Raw genomic sequence first — 23,396 nt, 5'->3', positions numbered from 1 at the left:
CTTATTAAGTCCAGCAGCCAAACCCATGAAACGCTACCTCAGCTCACTCACTGAAGAACCGCGCTGATGCATACAGAGGAGGAGGGAGACCTTGATTTAAAAAAAGGCTGATCTTGTTGGAAAAGCCCATAGCCATGAACCAAGTGAGAGGTTTTTGCATCCAGCCTTGTCACAGCCTCCCAGGGCTGCGCTGCTCGTGCCTCGTGTGTCAGCAGCTGCCCAGAGGCATCCGGCGCTTTGCCCTCTGCCCACAGCTGGGCTGCTGCTCAGTGGCACCAGGTCCTGCAGCAGCACTCGCCCTCCAAGCGCTGCATGCCTGAGCACCGCCTGTTCATCCACCCAAAGCCAGCAAGCAGCTCAGGAAACTCAGATTATCCTTTCCCATTTCATTCCCCACCCATGGTGGTGCTGCCTCCCTGGAAGGGGAGCTGTGAGATGGGCTCATTAACATCTGTGAAGTACAGAGACTGCTGCACTAAGTGCATTGCAAAAGCTCATGGGATGGTTGTTAATTACATATTCAGTGCGGGGTTGTAATGGCATGCATTAAGAGTGGCATGGGGTCCCCACTTTAAATAATGGGGATGAAACAAATTAAACATTTGCCCCTGTTCTGTGGGCTGAAGAATGCAGCTCAGGAATACTTTAACCACTGTACTGTCATCTCAAGTGCCTCCATACCACACAGGAGCAGAGTGAAACAGCCTTCACATAGCAACTCCTAATTTCCTAAAAGCCTTTATGTAACATTCTCCAAATTGCATGGTTTGGTACAGTGATCCCACTAAATCTTCCACCAGAGAAGAAAGAGATATCAGCACTTACATCACCCAACCTCTGCATACACTGCAGCATGGAAGACCCTTTGCAGAGCAGGGCCACTCCCAGGCTCCTCAACAGAGCCTCACTTAATTGGATGGTGGGAATGGATGTCTGTAGCGAAAGCAACTGGTGGCCAAGTGGGAGACTAAGCTCAGAAACCTCACAGGAGCAGAGAGCGGCATGGCAAAACGCTGGGGAGGAAGCAGTGGGCAGCTAGGTAAAATACCAGGGATGACAAATGCCTGCGATGACTGTGGAGCTGGCGCATCAGTGCCAAGATATCGGAGGAGTCTTCATCAGTAAGATCGTAATTCCTCCTGAAAAGGACCTGGCTCAGCCCCTGCAATACAGCTTTTTACTGCAGTCTGCACAGTAAAAGGTGTCCAAAAAAGGAGGACACTGATATGTGTGTTAATCAAGTGAAGAACCATCTACAAAGAAAAGGCATGGATCTGTCTTCCAGTTGAAGAGCTATAAATAGCCTTGCATACTTGCTTATCAGATTGGTTCGGCTGCAGGGATAATCTCCTGGAGAAAGCAATGGAAGCCCTGTTATGTTGGATATTTATAACTAGATGAAAGCCTAGAAAATGCACAGTGGTGTCAATCTTGTGCTCGTGCCGCAAGATAGGGTGTGTGGGATCCAATTAGTCTCTTCAGTTTAATATAAGGTCAAGAATGGCTTCGTCTTCCCAGCTCCACAAGAACGGAACGAGGTCTCCTGGAGCTCTCTGAGCGGCTGTAGAAGCATGGTGAGATATCCCCATAGGATCATGGTGGTCCCACAGCTCTCTAGCCGATGACCTGACCCTCCCCTGCACAAACAGGGCACTTCCCATACCACAGAGAGGTCTGGAACGCAATGGGAAAGATGACCCCAATGGACTGACCCAACACAACCGGTACCTTGTGATCCCCAAACAACGTGTCCTGGTCCCCATATTGCCTGCTTAAGGCATCACAGCCCTCACCCCAGCCCCATGAGTTCACTGAACTGCCATTGCCAGATAATCTGCAGAGCACTGGGGTGATGGAGTTAATGCTAGTGGATCCCCCAGAGCCGTGCCCTGCCACGGCCTCGGCTCTCACTGGGTTTTATGTAGGTCAGGGCGGGTGCTGGAGGCAGCAGGTCACCCAGCAGCTGCCACGTGAGGGGAGCCAGGCTGGCGGCAGTGAGCAGAATGGGAGCCCCAGCACGCAGCTATCCTGTATGCACCCACAGAACTGCGTGGTACTGTGGTGTGAGGTGACTTCTGATCTCCCGCACTGTGAGCACCCACAGCTTCCGTGCAATGGGAATGCTGAATTTGTGGAGCAGATTCGGGCTGGGAACTCCTAAGGTGCCTGGGTGCTTTGGCCCCACAGCAGCCCCTGCTCTGGGCAGTGTCCCCTGGACTTAGAATATCTCCAGTTGGAAGGGACCCACGGGGATCACTGACTCCAACTCCTGGCTCCAAAATCACCCAAAATCCAAAGCCTATGTCTGAGAGCATTATCCAAATGCTCCACAAGCTCTGGAAGTTTGGGGCTGTGCCCACTGCCCTGCGCAGCCCGTTCCATGCCCACCGCCCTCTGGTGCAGAGCCTTTTCCTAACACCCAGCCAGACTCTCCCCTGATGCAGCTCCACGCAGTTCCCTCAGGTCCTGTCACCAGAGTGCCAAGATCTGCGCCTTGCTTGGGTCTGTTCTTCCCATACCATCCTGGCAAGGAGACAATGAACAACCCAAGGACTGCAGCATGCCCTCCATCTCCTGCTGCACACCTTCCAGGTTCTCCTCTCTCACCTTGCTCCTCTTTCACTTTCTCTGGGTCATCTGCCACATTCATGAGCTCAAGATCCCCTCTCCCAGCTCCAGCACCACCGCTCTGCTGTACCCAGCAGCACAGCCACATGCAGCTCCCTGCACACAAGCCCATCGTGCCTCTTGCATGCATCTGGCTGGTACCCGAGGGCTGTTGGCACATCCACTGCTTGTCATCCTGCACCAGAAACCTCTCCATGCTGCTCTTCCCAGTTGTCTGGCTCGTGCATTTGGGAAGAAAGCTGACTGCATGACACCCTCAGGCAGGAGGGTGCCTCTTATTGCCAGAGCATCCAACGGATTTGGGAGCCCAGCCAGACCTGACACCAACTTGCCATGCTTTGTTGGGCACAGCATTATCCTAGGAACTAACCTGGGAAAACGGGGAAGATGCACTGCTAGACGTTCAGGCCCCCAAATGACCCTGGGCCCACTCTGTGCTGTAAGACGGGAATCCAGTACACTACCAGCTCCAAGACTGTCTGAACACTCTCAATCCTGTCCCAAGGTCAAGGATGCTCCCAGAAGCAGGAGGACCCTTAGCACTACCTCTTTCTCCACTCCAAGAGGTTCCTTTGAGCTTGCCAGTTCCCCCGCAAGCTCCCCATAAGTACAAGAGCACGGAAGGCAGCAGGTAGAGGAAAATCAGTGTTATGTGCGCAGCCAGAGCCAAGGCCGAGGAAGCAACTGAAGCCGGCCAGAGAAGCTAGCCTGGGGCGGGGGCTGCTTGGGGGCAGTCAGCAGGCAGCACAGAGGCAGCATGGGGACCACAACTGGGGATGAAGTTGTGCCAGGACAGGGGAAAGCCAGCTTTGCTGTGGTGGGACAGCAGACACCTCCAGTGGGCTTCTGTGGGATGGACCCGAGCAAGAGGAGACCTGAAGGGCTCTGCTGGAGTCCTCAGGGTTACCACCCTGCTCCCGGGCACTCCGCCCCATGCATTCCCCGTGCCACTAAACCTCTTCTCTGCTCCCTGGGGAAGCCTCACAGCTCCAAGAGTGCATCGTGGAGCTGAGCACAACCCAACGCCCCTGCCCTCTGCCTCGGGGTAGGCACCACAGGACCTTCTGCCCACAGCCTCTCCATGGACAGCCCCTCGGTGTGCTCATACCCGTGTTGCCCCCTCAGAGCATCCTTTTTGTCCCCCATCGTGCTGATAGAGCTGCCTCCTCATCCCCCCACCTCCTGGCCTCCCATCAGACCTCTCTGCCATTTCTCACCTCTCCCCACCCCCCTATGCCTTTGTCGCTCCCTTGCTTTGAGCCTCCCAGCCCCACCAGGCTGCATCTTGGAGCCCATCCTGACCAAGTCCCTGAGACATAGAGGCCAAAGAGCCCCGGGTACAGGATCTCTAGGGTGGGTATGGACACGGGTGCCGCCAGCACCTACCATTCTCGGGGTGCTCCATCTCCCCGATGCTGCCATCAGGCGTGGTACGCTCGTAGTGGTCCTCGGGCAGGGCCAGTGGCCCAATGCGGGGCCCCGACGAAGATTTGCTGCTGGGGGTCTCCGACTCCTCCAGCCCGCTGTCATAATAGCTGTGCTGGGAGGGGTCCTGCAGGTCCTGGGCCTGGCTGGCTGCAGAGAATGTCACTCGGCGATGAGGTAACTGCAGGAGGAGAGAAGAGAGGAGGTTTTCACTTGCTGGGTGGATGACACAAAGCAGGGGGCATCAGAATTGACCCTACTATGGAGGCAGAAGGTCAGCAGGGAATAGTACTCAAGGGACCCCACGTTCCCCATACCCAGCATCTCCTCCGGCCCCTGTCTCCTTTGCCACCAAGGAGGACACACGGTTTGTATATCACAGAATCATTCAGATTGGAAAAACACACTGAGATCATCTAATCCAACCTTCAAGCCATCACCACCATACCACTAAACCACATCCCTCAGTGCCACAGTTCTCAGCCTACAGGCTCTGAAAGGTCCCCACCAGCACTGTGACCTGAATTATGGGCTGGCCTCCACCCCAGCCTTCATATGGTGCCTTCTCCTTGCCCTCCACTTTGCATGCACCCTTGGTGCTCTTGGAGACCCATGTCCGTTGAGAGCCTCTCTAATGGGATCAAGGCTGAGCACAAAGCCTCGGGTGACATCATCCCCACTTTACAGCCTCCGACTCATCTCTCATTGAGAGAGATGCTCCATCATGGGTCACGATCGCTCCTTCTGTGTGCTCATTAAACACTGCCAAGCCCTACTTCACGCTTGCTCTCCCTCATGTTAGGGAGGAGCTGCTGCAAAGCACCATTAAGCTGCATCATCAGCCTCCTCCAAATCCTTCCAGAAAATCCCTCTTTGTCATGATTACCAAGGAGTGGAAAGGGTAAGGCAAGTTCACAGGGCAAAACCAGGATGATGAGAACACAAACACCAAGAAAGAATGACACACAGAATCAACATCGCAAGGAGCTGCTCAACAAGACTGGGAAACGATGGGGAGGCAAAGAGCCAACACACCAAAAGACAGCAGCATTCAGGCTAAATAGCACTTTCACTGCAGTTCTTACCAAGATGGAGAGGCAATCAGGCATCCCACACAGCCAGCACCAAGGAGGACAGGGAAGGAATCAAGCCTAACCAGGGGAAGGAACACACAGGGAGCATTTAAATGAGCTCGCTGCTTTTAGGTTGGTTGGACCTGATTAAATTCACCCCAGGTGCTTAGAGACCTGATTTAAGTAACTTCAGAGCTGTTAGGGCTTTCTTTTTTTTTTTTTTTTCTCTTAAGAATTTGTACAGGATGAGGGAAGCTCCAGAAAAGTGGAAGGGAGCTAAAATAGCGCCTGTCTATAAAGATGAGAAAAAAGAAGATCTGGAGAATTATAAAACAGTTAGCTTAATTTCAGTTCCTGGAAAAATACCGAAACAGATAAAAGAACTCTTTGTAAGTACCTACAAGATAACAAGGAAATGAGTAACAGCCACGGTAGGTTTGTCACAAACAAACATGTCAAGGCATTGAACTTCTTCCTTTGAAAAGACATCAGGCCTTGTGGATGGAGGAGGAGCAGTAAATGTTACAGCTTGGCTTTCGGAACTTTTCTGACACTATTTTAGATGATATTCTCATACGGAATGCAGGGAAATGCTGTAGGTGCAGCATAGTATTTCTCTGCTTTGGTAATATGGTGCAGCTCGCTGCAGGGTGGATGCAAAGCATTTAGAAAGTCATATTCAGAAAGTAATTACTGAAGACAAGTCTTGCAGGCGGGACGATGTATCAAATGAAATTCTCCGGGCTGTGTCCCGCGTCCATTGCTAGCCTGTATTTTCATTAACGGCTCGCATGACAGATGTGGAATATATCTGTCACATTTGCACACTTGGGAAAAATAATCACCACGAAAGCAGCAGGCTGGCTGAGGGATTGGGAGCTGCAGCAGATCATGGGTTGGATATCTATCAGCAGTGTCAAAGCCTCACAAAAACGCATCTATACTGGGATGCATAAGCAGGATATTCGTCTTGAAGTCACACAGCGAGCTGTGCTGGGTGCCAGGAGGGCTTCAGAAGAAGTGCCATGTCCAGCCTGGGACGTCACATTCAAGGCCATGTGCCCCAGTGAGGCAGAGAGGAATAGGAAAATGTCCTGATAAGCAGGGAAGACTGGAGTTCTAGAGTTCTGGGGAGGAGAAGGCTGAAGGTGTAAAGCTCATAAATCATAGAATCATTACAGTTGGAAAAGACCTCTGAGGTCATTAAGTCCAACCACCAACTCATCCCCACCATGCCCACTAGCCACGTCCCTCAGTGCCACATCTACGCGTTTCCTGAACACCTGCAGGGACGGTGACTCCACCATCACCCTGAGCAGCCTGTGCCAGTGCATCACCACTCTTTCTGAGAATAAATATTTCCTAATATCCAACTTGAACCTCCCCAGCACAACTTAAGGCCATCACCTCTTGTCTTATCGCTGTCACGTGGGAGAAGAGGCAAACCTCCACCTCGCCACAGCCTCCTTTCAGGGAGCTGTAGGGAGCAATAAGGTCTCCCCTGAGCCTGCTCTTCTCCACGCTGAACCATCCCTTCTGCAAAGAGAGAGCAGTGAGCTGCTTCTTCCCACCATCAGCAGGACGGAATTGCCTCCACTCGCAGTGAGGAAGATGGAGGTTACCAGAGCAGAAGAAATACCTAGGTAGGTTTGGCAAAGTGCGAGAGATCCCTCAGAACGTGCCATGCGGGAGCAGCAACTCTGAGTGCCACAGAGCTGAGCTCCAGTCTGAACCCAGCCTGTGGCAGCGATCCTACCTCCCTGAACATCTCCTCCCCAACAGCATCTTTGCCTCCAGAACACCACATCAGGTGCCACACCCCACCTGGTAGAGAGGCAAAGCCAGCAATCCCAGCCTTGCTCCCTCCCTCACACAGCATCACAGGCTCAGGGACCCTCAGCCCCACACAGTCCCCACTGCACAGGGATGAGATAATAGCAGCTTGTGTCTGGCTGAGGCTCCCCACCCGCACAGCCCTGTTCTGGACTCAGCACGGCAAGACACTGGCTCCGTTTGTCTGGCCCTGGCTTGCAGAAATTGGGTTTTGTCTGACCTCTCTCTGTGAGGTCAATGTGCCTTTCAGCAGCAGCATTCCCTGTACAAGAAGCTGCTTGTGCAGTGCGACCGAGGCACCCCTCAACCTTCTCCTGCTGTTATACAAGCTGGCTTCCTCAAGCCCCAGCCACAAGCTGGGTTTTGAGCCAGCCACTCCATTTCATGGCCCTTCTTTACGCTTGCCCCGTTTTTCCTTTCCATCCCTGTAAGGATGAGCAGATCTCAGGGCCCGAGTGCTCCTGCTGAGCTCCTGCTGCGCTGCAATCCACCCTGCTTTGCAGGACGCACGTCCGCATCCCCTACTTCTCGCCACACAGCTTTGTGTTAAGATGCAGTTTGTTTCCACGCGCCCGCTTTACCAAGCAATCTGGATTGCTCTGCATGACTGCTCTGTCCTCATCGCGATCTCCCTCTCCACCGAGCTCTGTGTCAGCCGCACTGTTTATCAGCGGTGATTTTGTATTTACTTCCAGCTCGCTGATCGCGGCGCTGAATGGCAGCGGGTGCGGACGCGCTGCCAGAAGCTCCTCCAGAAGACCCTCTTCCACCAGGACTTCCCAGCCTTTCTTCTCTACGCCGCTACTAAACCAGATCATCATCGGGCTAACACTGCCCTGCGTGCAATGAAGAGTGTTAATTCAAAATAATAATGATAACAACAGAAGGGTTTATCAACTTTGGCATCTTCACCAAGCCTCCATCAGCCACACATCGTCATCTCGACTCTCTGCGGGTCCTGGCGGTGACCAGGACAGACTCGTGGTGGTGACGCTGCCCGGTCACCTCCCATCACCACGCTGGCTGCCATCAGTTGTGGTCCCCCCAGTGGGCTCCCAGCCCACAGCATCCCCCTTGCTGCCGCACTGGCTCAGGGCATTATTTCAAATAGTGTTACTCCAAGTAGCACTATTCCAAATAGCGTTGTTCCAAGGAGACTATTTCGAACACCTTTGTCACCTACCAGCGCATTGGCAGGTGCTGCATCCTGCGTCGCTCTCAGCCCAAATTGCCAGCGCTATTTACTGAGTACTTTTGCATTTTTTCTACCTAATTAACAATTTGCAAATGACGATCGCTGGCAACTCCTCCTCCTAGCGCTTTTTTTTTAAGTGTTCCTCATTGTGTCCTGCTTGTCAAAATTGATATTGCCCCCATGTTTTTTTGGCTTTCCTTGTCAATTTTCATCACTCCAAAACTATTCATTTCTACTAATTATTATACTCTCCTTTTCCCCCTTTCCCCCATTTATCACTTTCCTATTTCTCTCAGCTCTCTCTACTCTGCATCCTGCAACCATGAGCCCTCACTGTTCAGCCCCCAGCGGCTCCCCCATACTGCTGCTCCCCCCCACCACGTCCCCCCCAGGACCCTCACGGCTGCTGGGAAGTCCCAGGGCACCCTCTGCTCCTTCCCAACTCTTCCCGTGGGTACAAACCTCCCCAGCTTGCAGCAGGGCACTCACCAGGCTCATTCTACTTCCCAGCAGGGACAATGCACTCAGCAAAACCAGGAGCGGGGCTGCAAGGGAGCAGGGCTTGGGGGTGCTGCGGTGGCTCCCCCTCAAAACGCACCCATCTCACCGTCATGCTGCAGCAGGGACCGCGGGGACAGAAATTCAGAAATTGCGCTTTGCACAAAAGGAACCTTAAAATCCGCCCCAGGCACCCTTTTCCTGTGGGATTAAAGCCAGAGCGGTGGAAACATCAGAACTGTTAACCCCTTCACTGCCCCCCGCGCGCCTGCAGCCTCCGAGCCCGCTGCCAACAGAGCTCGTTTCCCCAGTCACTGCCACAATGCAGCAACTCACAGGGCTGCGGGGAGACGGCCATGTCAGACCACGGTGCCCAGAATATCAAAATAAGTGACAAGGGAGCCATTGTGGCGCGGGACTTGGCCAACTTCAGATGAATTCACGAAGCTCCTGGAGCAGCGCGGCATCCTCGCTTACTGTAAAAATGAAGACGGTGCCCAAAACTACGCAGCTCCAACTTTTTGTGTACAGAGGCTTTGCTGCATGTGGGAATTATTTAATTTGTTAGCGTCATGTTTGGAAGCTCCATGCAATGTGACGCAGGTTCAGGAGTAGGATGCCGAGGGTAATACTACACCCTTGGAAAATAAATGGAGCCTCTAGGAAAGCAAGATGAGAACTGCCAAGTGCAGAGCAAGGCTTTAGCTTGAGAGAACAGGGCCCAAGCTCAGCTCGTGGCCATCACAGCCAGCTGCCTTACAGCAGCAGCATGTGATTCTGCTGGGGCATAGGCTGGGCATGGAGCAGGCAGCACTTCTGCTGTTCTCATCTACCAGTCTGACCTCCTCCCGTGCATTTTGCTGGGGTCACCTCCTCTGGTTAGCAGTGGGCTGCTGGTTCTGGTCCAGCTGATGTCCACAAGGTCCTGTTTGATGGCCTTGCTCTGCCTCAAATCCTTGAGTCCATCTCCATATCGCAGTTGGCGAGGGTTGCGAGGTTTGCTCCTGCCATCCCTTCACCTCCCTCACCGCAGACAAATGAGGCCACAGAAGGAACCCACAGCAATAGGAAAGACATAGAAGGATCCATGTGGATCACGCTTCCCAGAACCAAGGGTGATTTGGAAAGCACCCGCTCGCCCCTCTGCGTGACTGCTCGCATGGCTCCATCTCCAGCAATTAGCAAGTGCTGACCTTGCAGTCAGAGGAGAGGTGTTACAAGTCCTGCTGAAATAATGATAGCAGAACAGCCATTCTGAAATGGACATCGGATCCCGAGGCGCTATTTAATGAATAAGTCTGGGTAAAATGTGGACTGTCTCCACATAGGTGCCCTGAAGCTTCCCGAAATTTGCATGCTGCTCAAAGAAGCCGCCAAAGCCCGGTGCCAACCTGCCTGCTCAGATCGAATTTATCTAACTCATAGCAAGATCTAACGCAATTAGAAACCCATTTAGACAGCCTCGGGACAGAGATTGCCTAACCTCGCAGCCTATCAGAGCTCCGAGCCCATCAAGGATGTGCAATTTGGCTTTTCTTTGGTTGAAAAGGAGACTGGAAAGGAAAATATGTAAATAAATCATCTGAAGGGTGAATCATAAAATCTAAAGGGGTCATAATCTTTATGGAATAATGTTCAAATTGGACTGACCATGGTGTCCTGAAATGTCTATCACCTTCAAGCTGATAATAGAGCCATTTTGACGCTGGTTGATATCAAGCAGAAATTGCTCAGGACACAGAAGGAGGTCGCATTGTCACGTTAAAACCATCTGAAAATCCCAGGCAGAAAGAGGTTCCAGGACTGGGAGAAACACTTGAACAAAGCCCTCAAGGAATCCAACAGCTGCTGAGCAGGAAAATAATGCTGGGAAAATAATGAGCTAATCTGGTTCCCCATTGCACCCAGTGGAGCTGGCAGATCATGCAGAGGGCTCTGGGGAGAGCAGGGGGTCCCAGGCAGGAGGCTCAGGCCCCTTGGAGAGAGCTAACCAAGGGACGCTGCAACAGAAGGCTCTGCATGGAGAAAATGTCAGTTTGCTGAAATCAGATCTTCTTTCAAGTGAGCGTCTTGTTTCAAAGTTGGGGCAGGGGGGATATCTTTGCTGACATGGAAAAATGAAAAAGCGATGCTCTTGCAAAGGTAATTTTCACTTCAGAATTCAAGCCAAGTAGTGGTTATGAAACTAAATTAAAAAAAAGGTCAGTCAGAATGGTGCCTTTGCAAAATTATTAGGAAATCTATCTATCTATCTGTCTTATCTACCCACCTACCTACATACATGCATACCAACCCACCTACCTACATACATGTCAGCCTACCTACCTACATACCTACCTATTTGTCTACTGACCGACTTGAACCAAAACAAAACAAAGACTGTCATTTCTTTCTGATTCATTTTTAAACACAAATCTTTATCTTGATGGTGACCCCCTCTTCTAACCAACTTTTTCCATAGGCAAGGGGCAGAAGCTTTCCTGGTCAGTGGCAGAGCTGTGTCTGTTCCACAGGTCAGCATGCTCTGGACATGGGCAGATCCCTCCCCCCAGTGCTCCACAACCAGCCTGCACATAAAGATGTTGGGTGAGAGATATCACCTTCATTCGGTGAGATCAAGGAGATGAGTTGGGTAGTACTGTCAGGTTTTAGTACACTTGTGTCTGGCATCTTCTGCTAGTGCAGGATGCCATTGGGTGGTGGAGAAGCACCGTGACCCTGCACAGGGATCTGGGGCAGAACAGAGACTGCACCCAACAGCGTGGGCTGAAGGTAAAGGGGAGCACTCTCATAGTACCCCGTGTTCTGTGCTGCTCCCACGTGTGCAGGATCAGGATCCTGTTCAGCAGCATGCATGAGGCACACAGACTGGTTTCCAGCACATGGGGAGAGCTGGAGGTGCTAGGTGACAGGAGTCATCTGACCACCCATCAAAAGCAGTAGAATTTTGGAGCAAGCCATTGAAGAGAGAAGGTGAAATGTACAACGCCTGCTGCAATGTGGTCTCCATCATGACTAGAAAGAAGAGCAAGGGGAGCCCCACCAAAGCCCTCAGCAGTCAGCTGGGGGACTCGCCGTGCATGTCTCACCCAATGGCAGGATCCCTCAGCATAGGCCACAACTTCAGAGTTCTTGTTGCCACCTAAGAAAGTCCCAGGTGCCTGCCTCTCTTCATTCCCTTGTGACACCACAGCCCTACAGAGGTCTGGTTGTGAAGAACATCTCAAAGGGACAAGAAACGTGCAGATGTGGCTCTGGGAGACATGGTTTAGTGGGCATGGTGGGGATGGGTCAATGGTTGGACTTGATCTTAGTGGTCTTTTCCAACCTTAATGATTCTATGATTCTGTAATTCTGTGATTCTATGACCACTTTCTGCTTCACCTGCCTGCTGACACCCTGCTTGTAGAACTATACTCCCAGATGAGTGGGAATTCCTAATGGAGTTGCAGATCTACTCTTCTGAATTTAATCTCTCATCCATTCCTGTGTGAGCTGTCAAATCCTGCGCCAGACTTTGTAGATTGTGGCGCAAGTAAAAATTCTGGATATCAGAGAAGGTTCCTGAGCTCTGTTCTATGGGAATAAAGAGACCTGATGGTCCCTAATAAACTGTGATCTTCTTGAAATCCTGAGGAAAAGCAGCTCTGGCCCCTCCAGGCAGCTCAAATCAATGTCACAACACCCCAAAAGGTCTCACTCAGCCTGAATAATAAAGAAGGGCTTTTTTTTCATCTGGAATACCAATTTCCCTTCTATTGGGCTTGAGCTCATTTGATGAAGAAGCAGAAAGATTAACAGATTAGTGTAAAGGAACATCAGACATCACATTAGCAAGATATTTAAAGCAGGATTGCAGCCCTGAGTTCAGACAAGACAAACCCCCACAGCGGGGACTGATATCTGTCAGATCCTTCCTGGCAGCAGCTTTGCAGATGCTCAGGAGCATGGGGGAGTTTGGAGCATGCGAACAGCAAGCCATGTGGGAGCCAAATAGCTGCAGGCTTCCAGGTTGCCTGGGCCTTTGGAGATCTCTCGGAGGAGCTAAATCAGGGCACTCTGCTCCGGATTCTTTGCTGCGGAGCGGGGTCGGTCCCAGGGGAGAGGTGGTGGTTTGCTGCCTTCCCAAAATGATGGCTCTGGAGGCAGCTTTGATGAATCCTGCCCAGCTCTGTGCCTGTTTTGATAGAAGCTCAGGCATTTTGCAAGCCAGGAGCTGCTCAGGAGGATGTTTTGCTAATGGGTGGGGGCATCTCTGGTGATCTTTGGGCAGGATCCTCAAGTGAATGCCCAAACAGGTGTAGATGATGTGCTAATTTAGGACATGGGTCCTGCCCTCCTGGCAGGTCACTGCTACAAACCTGCTCTCCTCCCACCCACTCCTTCCTGCCAGGAGCTAAAGGGCTGAGGCAATGCACAGCTCCCACCTGGGGAACCAGTGGTGTGCAACAACTGAGGCAGAGTCAGAGGTGACAAGGAGGTGACAAGGTGTTGGATGTGGCCTGCACCCCACACACGGAGGCCAGGCCTGTTGCTAGGGAAGCAGAAGGCAGAGACCCCACTGAGCTCAACCCTCTGCTGTAGTGGTGAGATGTTGGCACAGGCTGCCCAGGGAGGTGGTGGAGTCATCGTCCCTGGAGGTGTTCAAGAAAAGGGTAGATGTGGTGCTGAGGGATGTGGTTTACTGGGCATGGCAAATGGGTTGATGGTTGGACTAGATGATCTCAGTGGTGTTTTTCCAACCTTAATGATTCTATGGTTCTAAGTTAAACCATCCCAGCTGAGCAGCGTGTGCTTTTGGGGAGATGAGGACTGTGGGAAGAGCCCTGTCTGGAGCAATCTCCCCTGACCATCTTGGCTTCTCCCAGTAGCACAGCTTGGGTTGTGCAAGTGCAGCCAGGAAGGACTGGCTCGCAGGACAGTGGGTAGGGACGCAGCTCTCCCACGGAGCTGAGCTGTACCCAGGTTTTGTAGCACGACTGGAATGCACAGCGAGGAGGGTGGGGAGGGATGAAGGCGCTTTGGGCTTGGCTTCGGGCTCAAGTCCAGAGGCATCTTTCAAAGCAAGATAAGAGAAGGGTTCGGCCCCACAGAGCACCCTGCAAGGTGGCAGCTCAGCCTCTGACTGCCCATGACCCCACTGTGCCTCTGGGCAGACGCCAGCTCTTGGGGCCACAAGCACACAGCGGTCACCTCGTTGCATGCCCCCTGGGCTGCCTTCCCCACCTGAGCTCCCAGGGACAGAGCTTTGCTCTGCACATCTGCCCCATGACACCCCACCCTTCCTGCCCTATATCATGCACCCTCTCATTACCTCCCACAGCACCCCAGCCCTGTCCTCACCGCACCCTCCCTCCTCCCCCTGCTGCATCCCACCCCAAAGATGCACCCCAGGCATCACCTTGCACATCATCCACTGCATCCTTCCCTCTCCCCATGTGCAGAGAGGTGAGAAAATGCTGGGAACACGTGCTGGCATTGCAGAAATCGCTGTGATTCCCCCCTCCCCCCAGGATCAGAGTGACTGATGTGGCAGGCTGCAGGGCTGAGCCCCGCTCCAGGCTGCTCCAGGAGCAGCACTGCAGCTGAGAGCCCGGCCGAGTGGGCAGAGCAGTGCCGGGAATATCAATCAGTGTGCCTTGGCCAGAGCCAGCGCTTTCATTGCGCCGAGGCCTGCGAGAGCTGCTGAGCTGCAGGGACCAGGGATCAGCATCCTTCAGGATTTGGGAGGAGAAAGATATGGGAGAGGGAGAGGAAACTGCCTGAGTAGGGCAGGAGAAAGGGAGCAATCAGGACAGAGGAATGGAGGGCGGCAGATATCATTGTGAAAGCCTAGAGGTGAGAGGCAAAGGGAAAAAGGGGGAGTGGGCCAGAGGCTGGCTCAGCAGGGTGGGGAGGAGGAATGGGCTGGAGCACTGGGCTCGGGGGCTGCAAGGCCGGCATGCTGTGGGGAGAGCACAGGGCACAGGTGCGGAGGAAGAGATGAGAGTTATTCTGCGCAAGCCACCAAGAGAGCAAAGGATGAGGTCCCCAAACCCGGTGGGGCCAGGAGCTGCCAAGCAGGAGAGACCCAATGCTTTCCTCAGGAGGACAGGAAGCACCACGGCCACCTGGCAGACATCCTGCTCACTGGGGTCACCGCACCGTGTACACCCTGCTACCAACTTGCCATGCAGAGTAATCTGCACACAGCCCTGTGCCACCTCCTCCCAGGACAACACGGTACCCATCCACGTGCCACCGCCTCCTAGGACACTGTAGTATTCGACCCCATGCCAACTCTCCAAGGACAATATGTCACCAATCCCCACACCACCTCCTCCTGCAGGAGATGCAGTTCATCCCATCACCACGCAGCCTCCCCTGGGGGGTGCAGGCTGGGAGCACTCCGCTTCTTGCCCACCTTGGCACTCCCCGTGGGAGCTCAGCACCCCGCACTACATCCCCAGACACACTGAATCTGCACCAGCCCCGAACGAGCCAGAGAGCAGAAGCTGATTTGCATTTTGGGAACTGCTCCCAGCACAGCATCTATCCAGAGCAGGGGAAAACAGGGCAGGTCCCCCCTGAACCCTCCGCTCCATCTGCAGCTCAGCTCTGGATCCATTTATCAGCTCATTCCACGTGAGTGACCTTGAGAAAACCCACTGACCCAGGACGGCAGGAGACTTTCCCAGACATCTGCCAACACCTAAACCTGCAATTTATGGAGACTCGCAGCTAAATTCCACCACAAGACAATTTCATTTCTGTCCATTATAGCTACAATATTCCTCTTATTCCCCCCACCCGCAGAGAGTAATTAATGCTGCACCGTGCTCCTGCGCCTACAGGCAGGTGCAGGTGCCTCTGCTGAGCTCGCAGCAGTGTGCCTAAGCCAACATCACTCCAGCTGGCTTTGTGGGCAACAGGGGGACACGGTGACTGGGGCAGCTTTGGGTTTATACAGCTAGGAGAGGAGAAAGGAGGAAAAAAAGTAGAAGAAATGCCCCAACGGATGGAGGCTGGGAGGGAGGCAGAAGAAAAAACTTCAGCACCTGAGCGTGGTTGTGCTCTGGCTGCGGGTTCATCAAAGAGCTGCTATGGGCAAGGAGGGAAGGGAAAGAGCATTTGGATGGTTCCCAAAGGGCTGAGAGGAGAAGCCACATCCCCAGCCCGGCCGGCCCATCCCTGCAGGGCCGCTGCTGGAGGTGGGTGCTGGTGTCTCCTTTCCTCTTCTGCAGCCACCGCACCTCCCGCAGGGCACAGCCGTGTCTGCCCAGGAGGCCCAGACGCTTCCCGGCCGGTTGCAGATAAAACCTGACGCTGTTAGCAAAATAAACGGGGAGGCTGGGAGAGCCAAGGCTGGCACCAGGCTCAAACCACGGAAGCCAGAAGCACTGGTTTCCCTGGCTGATCTAATCTCTCCCAGCGCCAGACCTCCTCTCCCCAGAGGGCTGGTGGGGCCGGTTGGAGCCCCTGGGGAAGAGGTGAAGCCAGTGCTTCCCTGCACCCCAAGTTGAACCAACAATCATGAGAATGAGGAGGAGGGAGCCAGAGAGGGGGAACCACGGTCCTTGTGGGGAGCATGGCAACCTTGCTCCTTTGCAAGCCTGCTTGGGAGGACATCTCCACCACAGTGCTGGTGCCCATTGCGTGGTGGGGCGGGAGTGCCTTGCTTTGGGTGCCCCCCCAGCGCTGCTGACGCACCCAGGCTCCATCTGCATCCGCGTCCTCATTGCAGCACTGCGGCAGGATTTGGGTCATGCTACCAAGGCAGGGCTCTGCTCCTCCGCCTGCTGGCCTGGGGAGGTGGAGGCCTTACGTGGACGTGGGGATGGATGGGATGAGCCAGGAGGAGGTATGACACCAGGAAGCTGGGGTGCAAATGTGGTGGACCATGTCCTGGAGGAAGGCTCCTTGGAAGGCTGGAGATGGGAGAAGTCGTGCAGAGGGTCAGCACCCTGGGACCTCTGCATTGGCTACTGGGGGATGGGGGAAGGTTGTGGAGGGGCTGGCCCATGAGAACATTGTTTCTGGGCACCAGGGACGTGGGAATCCTGCCTGGGAAATGGCTGGGAGCCAGAGCAGCTTCAGGGGCAGCACGGAAAATAAGGCACAAGCAGTCAAAAATAGAAAACTTTATTGAAGTCAAATCCAACAGGGCAACAGAGCTCAGCCCTATGGCAGGAGCCCAGCCTGCCACTCGGGGCTCTCCATGGGGCACAGCAGTACAGCACGGCACAGACGGAGCGAGTGGTCCTCACCCATGGGGCCAGAAACAGACAAAGCCACCCGTCCCCTCTCTCCCTCCCTAGTAGCTAAGGACAGAGCTGAGGACAGAGCTAAGAACAGACCCAACAGGCGCCAAAGCGGAGACAAGGTGCAAGCCAACCGGCCAGACAGCCCAAGGAGAGAAGGTTCCACAAGCTCCGGACCCCTGCGGTCCTCCCACGACCTCCAAGCACACCAGCCAGCAGCCTGGTCCTGCCCACACCCTGCCCCATGTGCAGCACAAGTCCCGGCCAGACGCAGAGCAGTGACCTAACCGCAGCACGCAGCAGAGACCCCGCACCCCGTGGCTCTGCCCTCCCAGCCCCGTGCCACCAGTGAGGAGCCCTGTGTGAGGAAAGCCGCTGGGCCCCGATGCTTGCACTAAGGCTGATTTCCACTGTGCCAGTGATGGCAGAGAGCCCAAGCCCTGGGGAAAGCAGAACCCGAGCCTGGGAAAAAGGCAGTGTTTTGCTCCCCCGCCCAGCCCCACCTGCCTGGGCAGCCCAGTGGGTGCTGCACTCCCATTTTTGGGATGCTCTGCACGAGGAGCTGGACACAGCTCTGTGCTCACATCACCCACTGGCTGCCGGTCCCCAGAGAGTACCCGGCTGGGTAAGTGCTCCCCCGGCGCTCCTCATGCAGAGGCACAGGCATGCAGCAACCTGTGTGTCACCACCACCCAGGTCCCAGCCCCGGGCGCTGTGACAAGGGCTGCGATGCTCTTCTGTCCCCGTCCCTTCCCCGCCCCGCAGTCCAGGCTCACTCCCACACCTCGGTCCAGATGGGTCCCCGGTGCAGCGGGGGGGCCGCTGCCGGCCTCAGGATGAGCTCTCCTACCTGCTTGTTGGTGTATTTCTGGGGATTGGTGCGGTAGCTGTAGTCCGAGTACTGCTCGGAGCCCGTCGAGTTGTTGTCCCCGGTGCCAACAAAGGTGTTGGTGGCCGGCAGGTCCTGCACCACTTGGTGCTTCTTGGAGGCAGAGGGAGACTGGGGCTGCAGCTGGATGGAGGGCAGGGGCGAGTTGGAGCGGTAGTGCCGGCCCAGGTCTGGGCTGCCCGGCGGGTAGTTGAGGGGCAGGTGGATGCGGGGGCTGTCACTGACAGAGTCATTCATCAGGTTGAACTTGAGGGATTTCTGCAGCCCTGTCTCCTCCTCATCCTCCGTTGGCTTGGGTGGTTTTGGGGACTTGCTCTTCTTCACCTTGTTCTTGCTCTTGCCACTCTTGCTGGCCTGCTTGGGTGCATACAGGTCCTTGGTCTCCTTCTTGCCTGCCTGGTAGCCACTCTTGGCCTCCCGCTGTCGGCAGTAGCGCACCAGGACGACCAGCACAATGACCAAGGTGACAGCCACAATGCCGGCGATGACTCCGAAGAGGATGTTGCTTCTCTGCTTGCTGCGCTCGTACTCGGGGTCCCCAGCGATGTCTATGTCAAGTGGTGTGTCCAGGCTGTGCCCCACCAGCGTGTCCAGCAGTGTGCGGTTGGCTAAAGTCTCGTTGACATAGAAGTGCACCAGGGCCGTGCCGTGCCGTGACGGCTTGCCCTTGTCATTGACGCGCACGACCAAGCGGTGCAGGCCATGGTGCTTGCGCAGGATCTCCTTCTCCAGTGTGATGTCCCCACTTTGGGGGGAGATCTGGAAGAGCTCGAAGGGGTTGCCTCCTGTGATGCTGTAGGTCAGCTCGGCATTGACGCCGGTGTCGATGTCCTCCGCCTTGACCTTGCTCACCTGCTGGCCAGGGCTGGTGTGGGGCAGGATGTGCTTGTAGGTAGCATTGGAGGGCGAGGTGATGAAGGGAGCATTGTCATTCTCATCCAAGACATTGATGGTCACTCCCACGTAGGCAGACCTGGGGGGATCCCCACCATCCACAGCCTTGAGCCGGAAAGTGTACGTGCTTTGCTGCTCCCGGTCAAAAGAGATGCTAGAGAGAATGGTGCCGGTGCCATTCTGGATGACAAAATCCCCATTGTCTTGCTCTACCGACAGCTGGATTCGGGCATTTTCTCCTTTGTCAGCATCGATCACCGTCACCATGCCCACGGGGCTGAGGGGTGGCATGTTCTCCATCACCGAGAAGTTGTAGCCGCTCAGCATGAACTTGGGGTCGTTGTCATTCCTATCCATGACGTTGATGGCCACCGACGCTGTGCCCTTCAGGCTGGGGCTGCCCTTGTCTGCCGCCACCACCAAGAACTCGTAGCGCTCCCGCTGCTCACGGTCCAGCACCGCTTTCACTCGAATCTCCCCAGAGTCGGGGTCGATGGTGAAGGAGTCCTTGGAGGATGGGTCAGTCACCAGCGAGTATACCAACTTGGCATTGGAGCCGCTGTCTGCATCGCTGGCACTCACCTCCATCACCAGGTCATTGGGCTCATTGTTCTCGGGGAAAGCCACCTCGGTGAAGCTCTGGCTGAAGACGGGTGCATTGTCATTCACATCCACCACCTGCACCTTCAGCGAGTTGGTGCTGGAAAGGGGCGGGTTCCCCGAGTCCACTGCCACAATCTCGATTGTGTAGTCCTTCACCGACTCATAGTCCAGAGGTGTGGTAGTCTGCAGGAAGTATTTCTTCTTGCTGTCACTCCCTGTTTCACTAGCCTGCCGCAGCTGGAATGGGACGTCACCAGCCACCACACAGGTCACCACAGCATTCTCGCCCTCATCTCGGTCGGACACCTGTACCAGAGCCACTGCTGTCTCTACTGGTACGTCCTCCGAGATATTTGCCATGCCATCCTGGTGGGTGACCAACCCAATGCCTCGAATCTCAATAGAGGGCGCATTGTCATTCATGTCCTTGATGGTGACAACTACCTGCGTACGGGCACTCTTGGGGTTGGCCCCCTTGTCCTTGGCCATGACAGAGAACTTGAGGATGCTGACGTCCTCGCGGTCGATGGGCCCCTGGACGGTGATGAGCCCTGTGGTGCGGTCCAGGCGCAGCAGCCGGCGCACCATATCCGATGCTTGGTGGAAGGAGTAGTCGATCTCAGCATTGGCACCCTGGTCTGAGTCGTTGGCCTTCACCTGCAGGATGGAGGGAGGAGACAGTGAACGAGAGGCCAGACTGGGGGGAAAAGCCTGGATTTCCTCTTCTGAGGCTAAGACCTATGGGGCACCCTGTGACCGGCAGGGTGGCTGGGAGCGGCTCTCTAACACGGAGGCCTTCCCTCACTCTTCCAGAGAAACCGGCTGTGCCGGTTGGGCTGAGTTCCCCTCCCGACTGGCTCCGGCATGCAGAGAATCCACTGGGAAGCAGCACTGCCAGAGCCAGGCAGCACTGGGGAGGGACAGCCCCGGCTGCACTGAGCTATCCCTTCCCACCGCCTGCAGCCAACAAGTGGGGCTCGGGTGGCCGGGAAGATAACAATGGTGAGGTTGTGCACAGTTGCAACAGCTCCATCCCAGCTTGCACCAACCATCCCTGCCTGCCCGCCAGCAGCTCTGCATTCGCATAAACCTGCCTAGTATTTGCTTTCTAAAGAAGATGAGGTTTGTCTAACATTTGCCTCCCTAATCGGCTCTCCGAGCAGCCTGTTCTCTGCACCATTTGCTGCTCCGCCGTTATCTTGCTCAGCAGATTTGGATGGAGAATGAAAGTTGTTAAATGTAAATTCCACCTTTTACCTCCACTCACAAAAAAAGGCGGAAGTCATTTTGCCCGAAAGATAAAAGCTGAGCAATGGCAGCGGCGGTGGCTCAGCCCATTCTCCTCCCGGCCGCGCGGCTCCCTTATCTGCTTCCAACTTCCATTCTCTTAATGGTGAAAAATGAATTTTTAAAAATTCACATCAGAATTAGCGAGCAGATGAGAGCCGGCCGCGCTCTGCTTATTAAGATGGCAGCTGCAGATAAACAGATGTCGCTGCTATCATCTCGATGTCGCCTCCAAGCCAGACCCACCCAGACCCAGCCCGCGGGTTGCCCACTATGGAGCAGAGTCCTGTGTGCAGAAAGCACTGTGGTTCTGCAGGCAGCATTCCCTGTCTCTCAGTTTACATGGAGGGAATGCAACTAGTGAAGGGGTCTATGTCATGCCCATGGGCAGTGTTCAGACCTGCCTGGCATGATTCCAGTCTCCTCCACAGACTGTGGGTCCCAGCTCTCCCCAAAATCTGCTGCCATGTCCCTAAAGACCCTGCTGCTGCTCCCCATTTGCAGCTTTACAGCCCCCCACCCCGGCCAAAGCTCCCCAAGCATTCCATCCCATCATGTTTTAGCAGAGATGACATCCCAGCCTGATGCTGTGTGCTCCTGTGGCGCACAGCCCTTCTAGGATCTCCTTCCCCGAGGCAGCACATGGCCCTATAAAACCCCATGGGTCATCCCTGCTGAAGCACAGGGGACTTAGGGAGGAGCAGGAAACCCGAAAAACCAACCTGGATGACAGAGTGCCCCACGGGGCTGTTTTCGGACAGCTCAGCCTCGTAGAGGGCCTTCTCGAACTTGGGCGCATTGTCATTCATGTCCACGATGGTGATGCGCAGCAGCGCGCTGCTGGCCCGTGGCGGGTTGCCCCCATCCTGCACCTTGATGGTCAGGTCGTAGGAGTCCCACTGCTCCCGGTCCAGGTTCCCCATGACAATCAGCTGCGGCTGCTTCTCCTCCTGATCCTCAGCCACCTGCAGCCCAAAGAGCTCCTGTGCCTCGGGGCCAGCCAGCAGCTCATAGGAGGCAACGCCGTTGGGCCCCGAGTCCCGGTCCATGGCCGGGGGGATGGAGAAGAGAGCCCCAATGTTGGTGTTCTCGGGGATGGTCAGGGTGAGGACGGGCGAGGCGAAGTTGGGGGTGTTGTCATTGATATCGAGCACCTCGATCTGCCCCTCCAGCAGGCGCGGGCTGTTGTTCTGCATCAGGTCGGTGATGGACACTTCGAACTCCAGGTAGCAGGGCTCTCCGGGCAGCAGGTGCTGGCACTCACGCAAGCTCTCCCGGTCGATGGAGGTCTCTGTGGTGTAGATGTCTCCCGTCTTGCCGTCCACACGCAGGTATGGGGCCCCCACTTCCAGCTTGTAGAGGTGCCCCACGTCGGGGAAGCCGTAGTCGGAGGCCAGGCTGCCGATGAGTGTGTTGGGGGGCTGCTCCTCCTGCACTTTGTAGACCACGCGTGTCCCACAGACCAGGGCGGGCAGCTGGCAGAGGAGCCACAGAGCCAGGCAGGAGGCGAAGGGCCTCATCCTGCACCTCAGGGGAGCTGGAAGGACACACAGACACCTCGGGTTAGGCCGCTCGAGCCCTGGCTGCACCCACAGCCTCTGCGGGACTGCAAAGCCGCAACTCCAAAGGGAGGGGGTTCCAGGCCCACCTGGCCCCAACCTCCACCAGCAGCGGCCCAGGAAGCCTGATCCTGGAGTGCTGAGTTCCCTGATCCAAAGAGCAACCCCGTCACCAAAACCCTGGCCCTTCCTGCTAGGCACAGGAAGCCACTCCTGCCACCGTCCACCCTCTTCGTCACCGCGTGCTCTGTAATTACAACCAGCCAGGCATGCTAACGGGGAGGACTGCACGCAGCCTGCTGCCAGCAAAACGATGGGAGCCAGCCAGGCTGGGAAACAGCTTCTCACCGCAGAGACACAGGAGCATTGTGAGCCACGCACTGCGGGGACACGGGGGCACCGCGCACCCTGCCAGCACCACGGGGCCGTGGCAGCAAAGGGGCAGGTAGGGGCCCTGGGTGGGATGTGGGGATGCAGCCCCTTAGTGCTGCAGGGACATGGAGCACTGCAGGGATGCAGTGACACAGGGCACTGCAGGGACAGTGGGGTACCGCAGGGAAATGGGGCACGGCAGGGTTGCAAGGACATGGAGCACTGCTTGCACTGCAGGGATGCCACCCCTCCAGCACTGCAGGGATGCAGCACACTGCCACAGCAGGCACAGCGCAGCACTGCCCTCCCTGCGCTGCCAGCTTTGCGCTGCAAAGGCACCACCCACCCAACACTGCAGGGATGCAGGAGCCCTGCACAGCACTTGCACTGCACTGCATGCAGGACACTGCCACCTGCCCGTGGCCCTGGTAGAAGGAGGGACAGTGCCCGGCACTGTGCCTGGGAAACGCTGCCCACTCTGCACCGCAGCTCCCAGCACCCACGCTGCAGCCCCTGAGCCTCCCTGCAGCACTGTATGGCCCCTGCATGAAGAAACGGGCAGCACAGCATCCCTCCTCTGCTGTACTGTCACTAGGCAACCCCACACCCTGCACCAGGCAAAAAGCATTCCCTGCTCTTTCCCATTCCCTCCTGCTGCAGGCTGAGTTGTGCCTGGGGGTGCCCAGGGGTGTCCGTGTCTGCCTCACCGTCTGCAGAAATGGTGACAGGAGCGCTGCCCCCTGCATTGCAGACGCACACTGCACGCTGCACTGCAGGCACCCAGCCACTGGAAACCTCCTCCCAACGTGCCGACGCTGCAGGGCCAGTGCCAGCCCCACGGGGACTGCCCCCTCGGCACAGAGCCACACGCTTTGTCACCTGCACCTGGCCACCAGCCTT

The 23,396-nt window shown here is 55.5% G+C and overlaps 1 protein-coding gene across 2 annotated transcripts in view; it reads right to left on the bottom strand.

Moving 5' to 3' along the window:
• The window catches only part of PCDH1 (protocadherin 1), a 48,584-nt gene that overhangs the window by 21,383 nt on the left and 3,805 nt on the right, over positions 1-23,396 (bottom strand). For both annotated transcript variants that reach the window (XM_021410539.1, XM_021410540.1), the window contains exons 2-4: positions 21,288-22,102; positions 17,743-19,935; positions 4,015-4,234 (exon numbers count right to left, since the gene is read on the bottom strand). In XM_021410539.1, coding sequence (XP_021266214.1) covers positions 4,015-4,234; positions 17,743-19,935; positions 21,288-22,102 — 3,228 coding nt within the window. The remainder of the gene's footprint in view (positions 1-4,014; positions 4,235-17,742; positions 19,936-21,287; positions 22,103-23,396) is intronic.

Source organism: Numida meleagris, chromosome 12 (assembly GCF_002078875.1).
Source record: "Numida meleagris isolate 19003 breed g44 Domestic line chromosome 12, NumMel1.0, whole genome shotgun sequence".
NCBI classification, from domain to species: domain Eukaryota; kingdom Metazoa; phylum Chordata; class Aves; order Galliformes; family Numididae; genus Numida; species Numida meleagris.
This window is presented reverse-complemented; position numbering and strand designations above follow the sequence as displayed.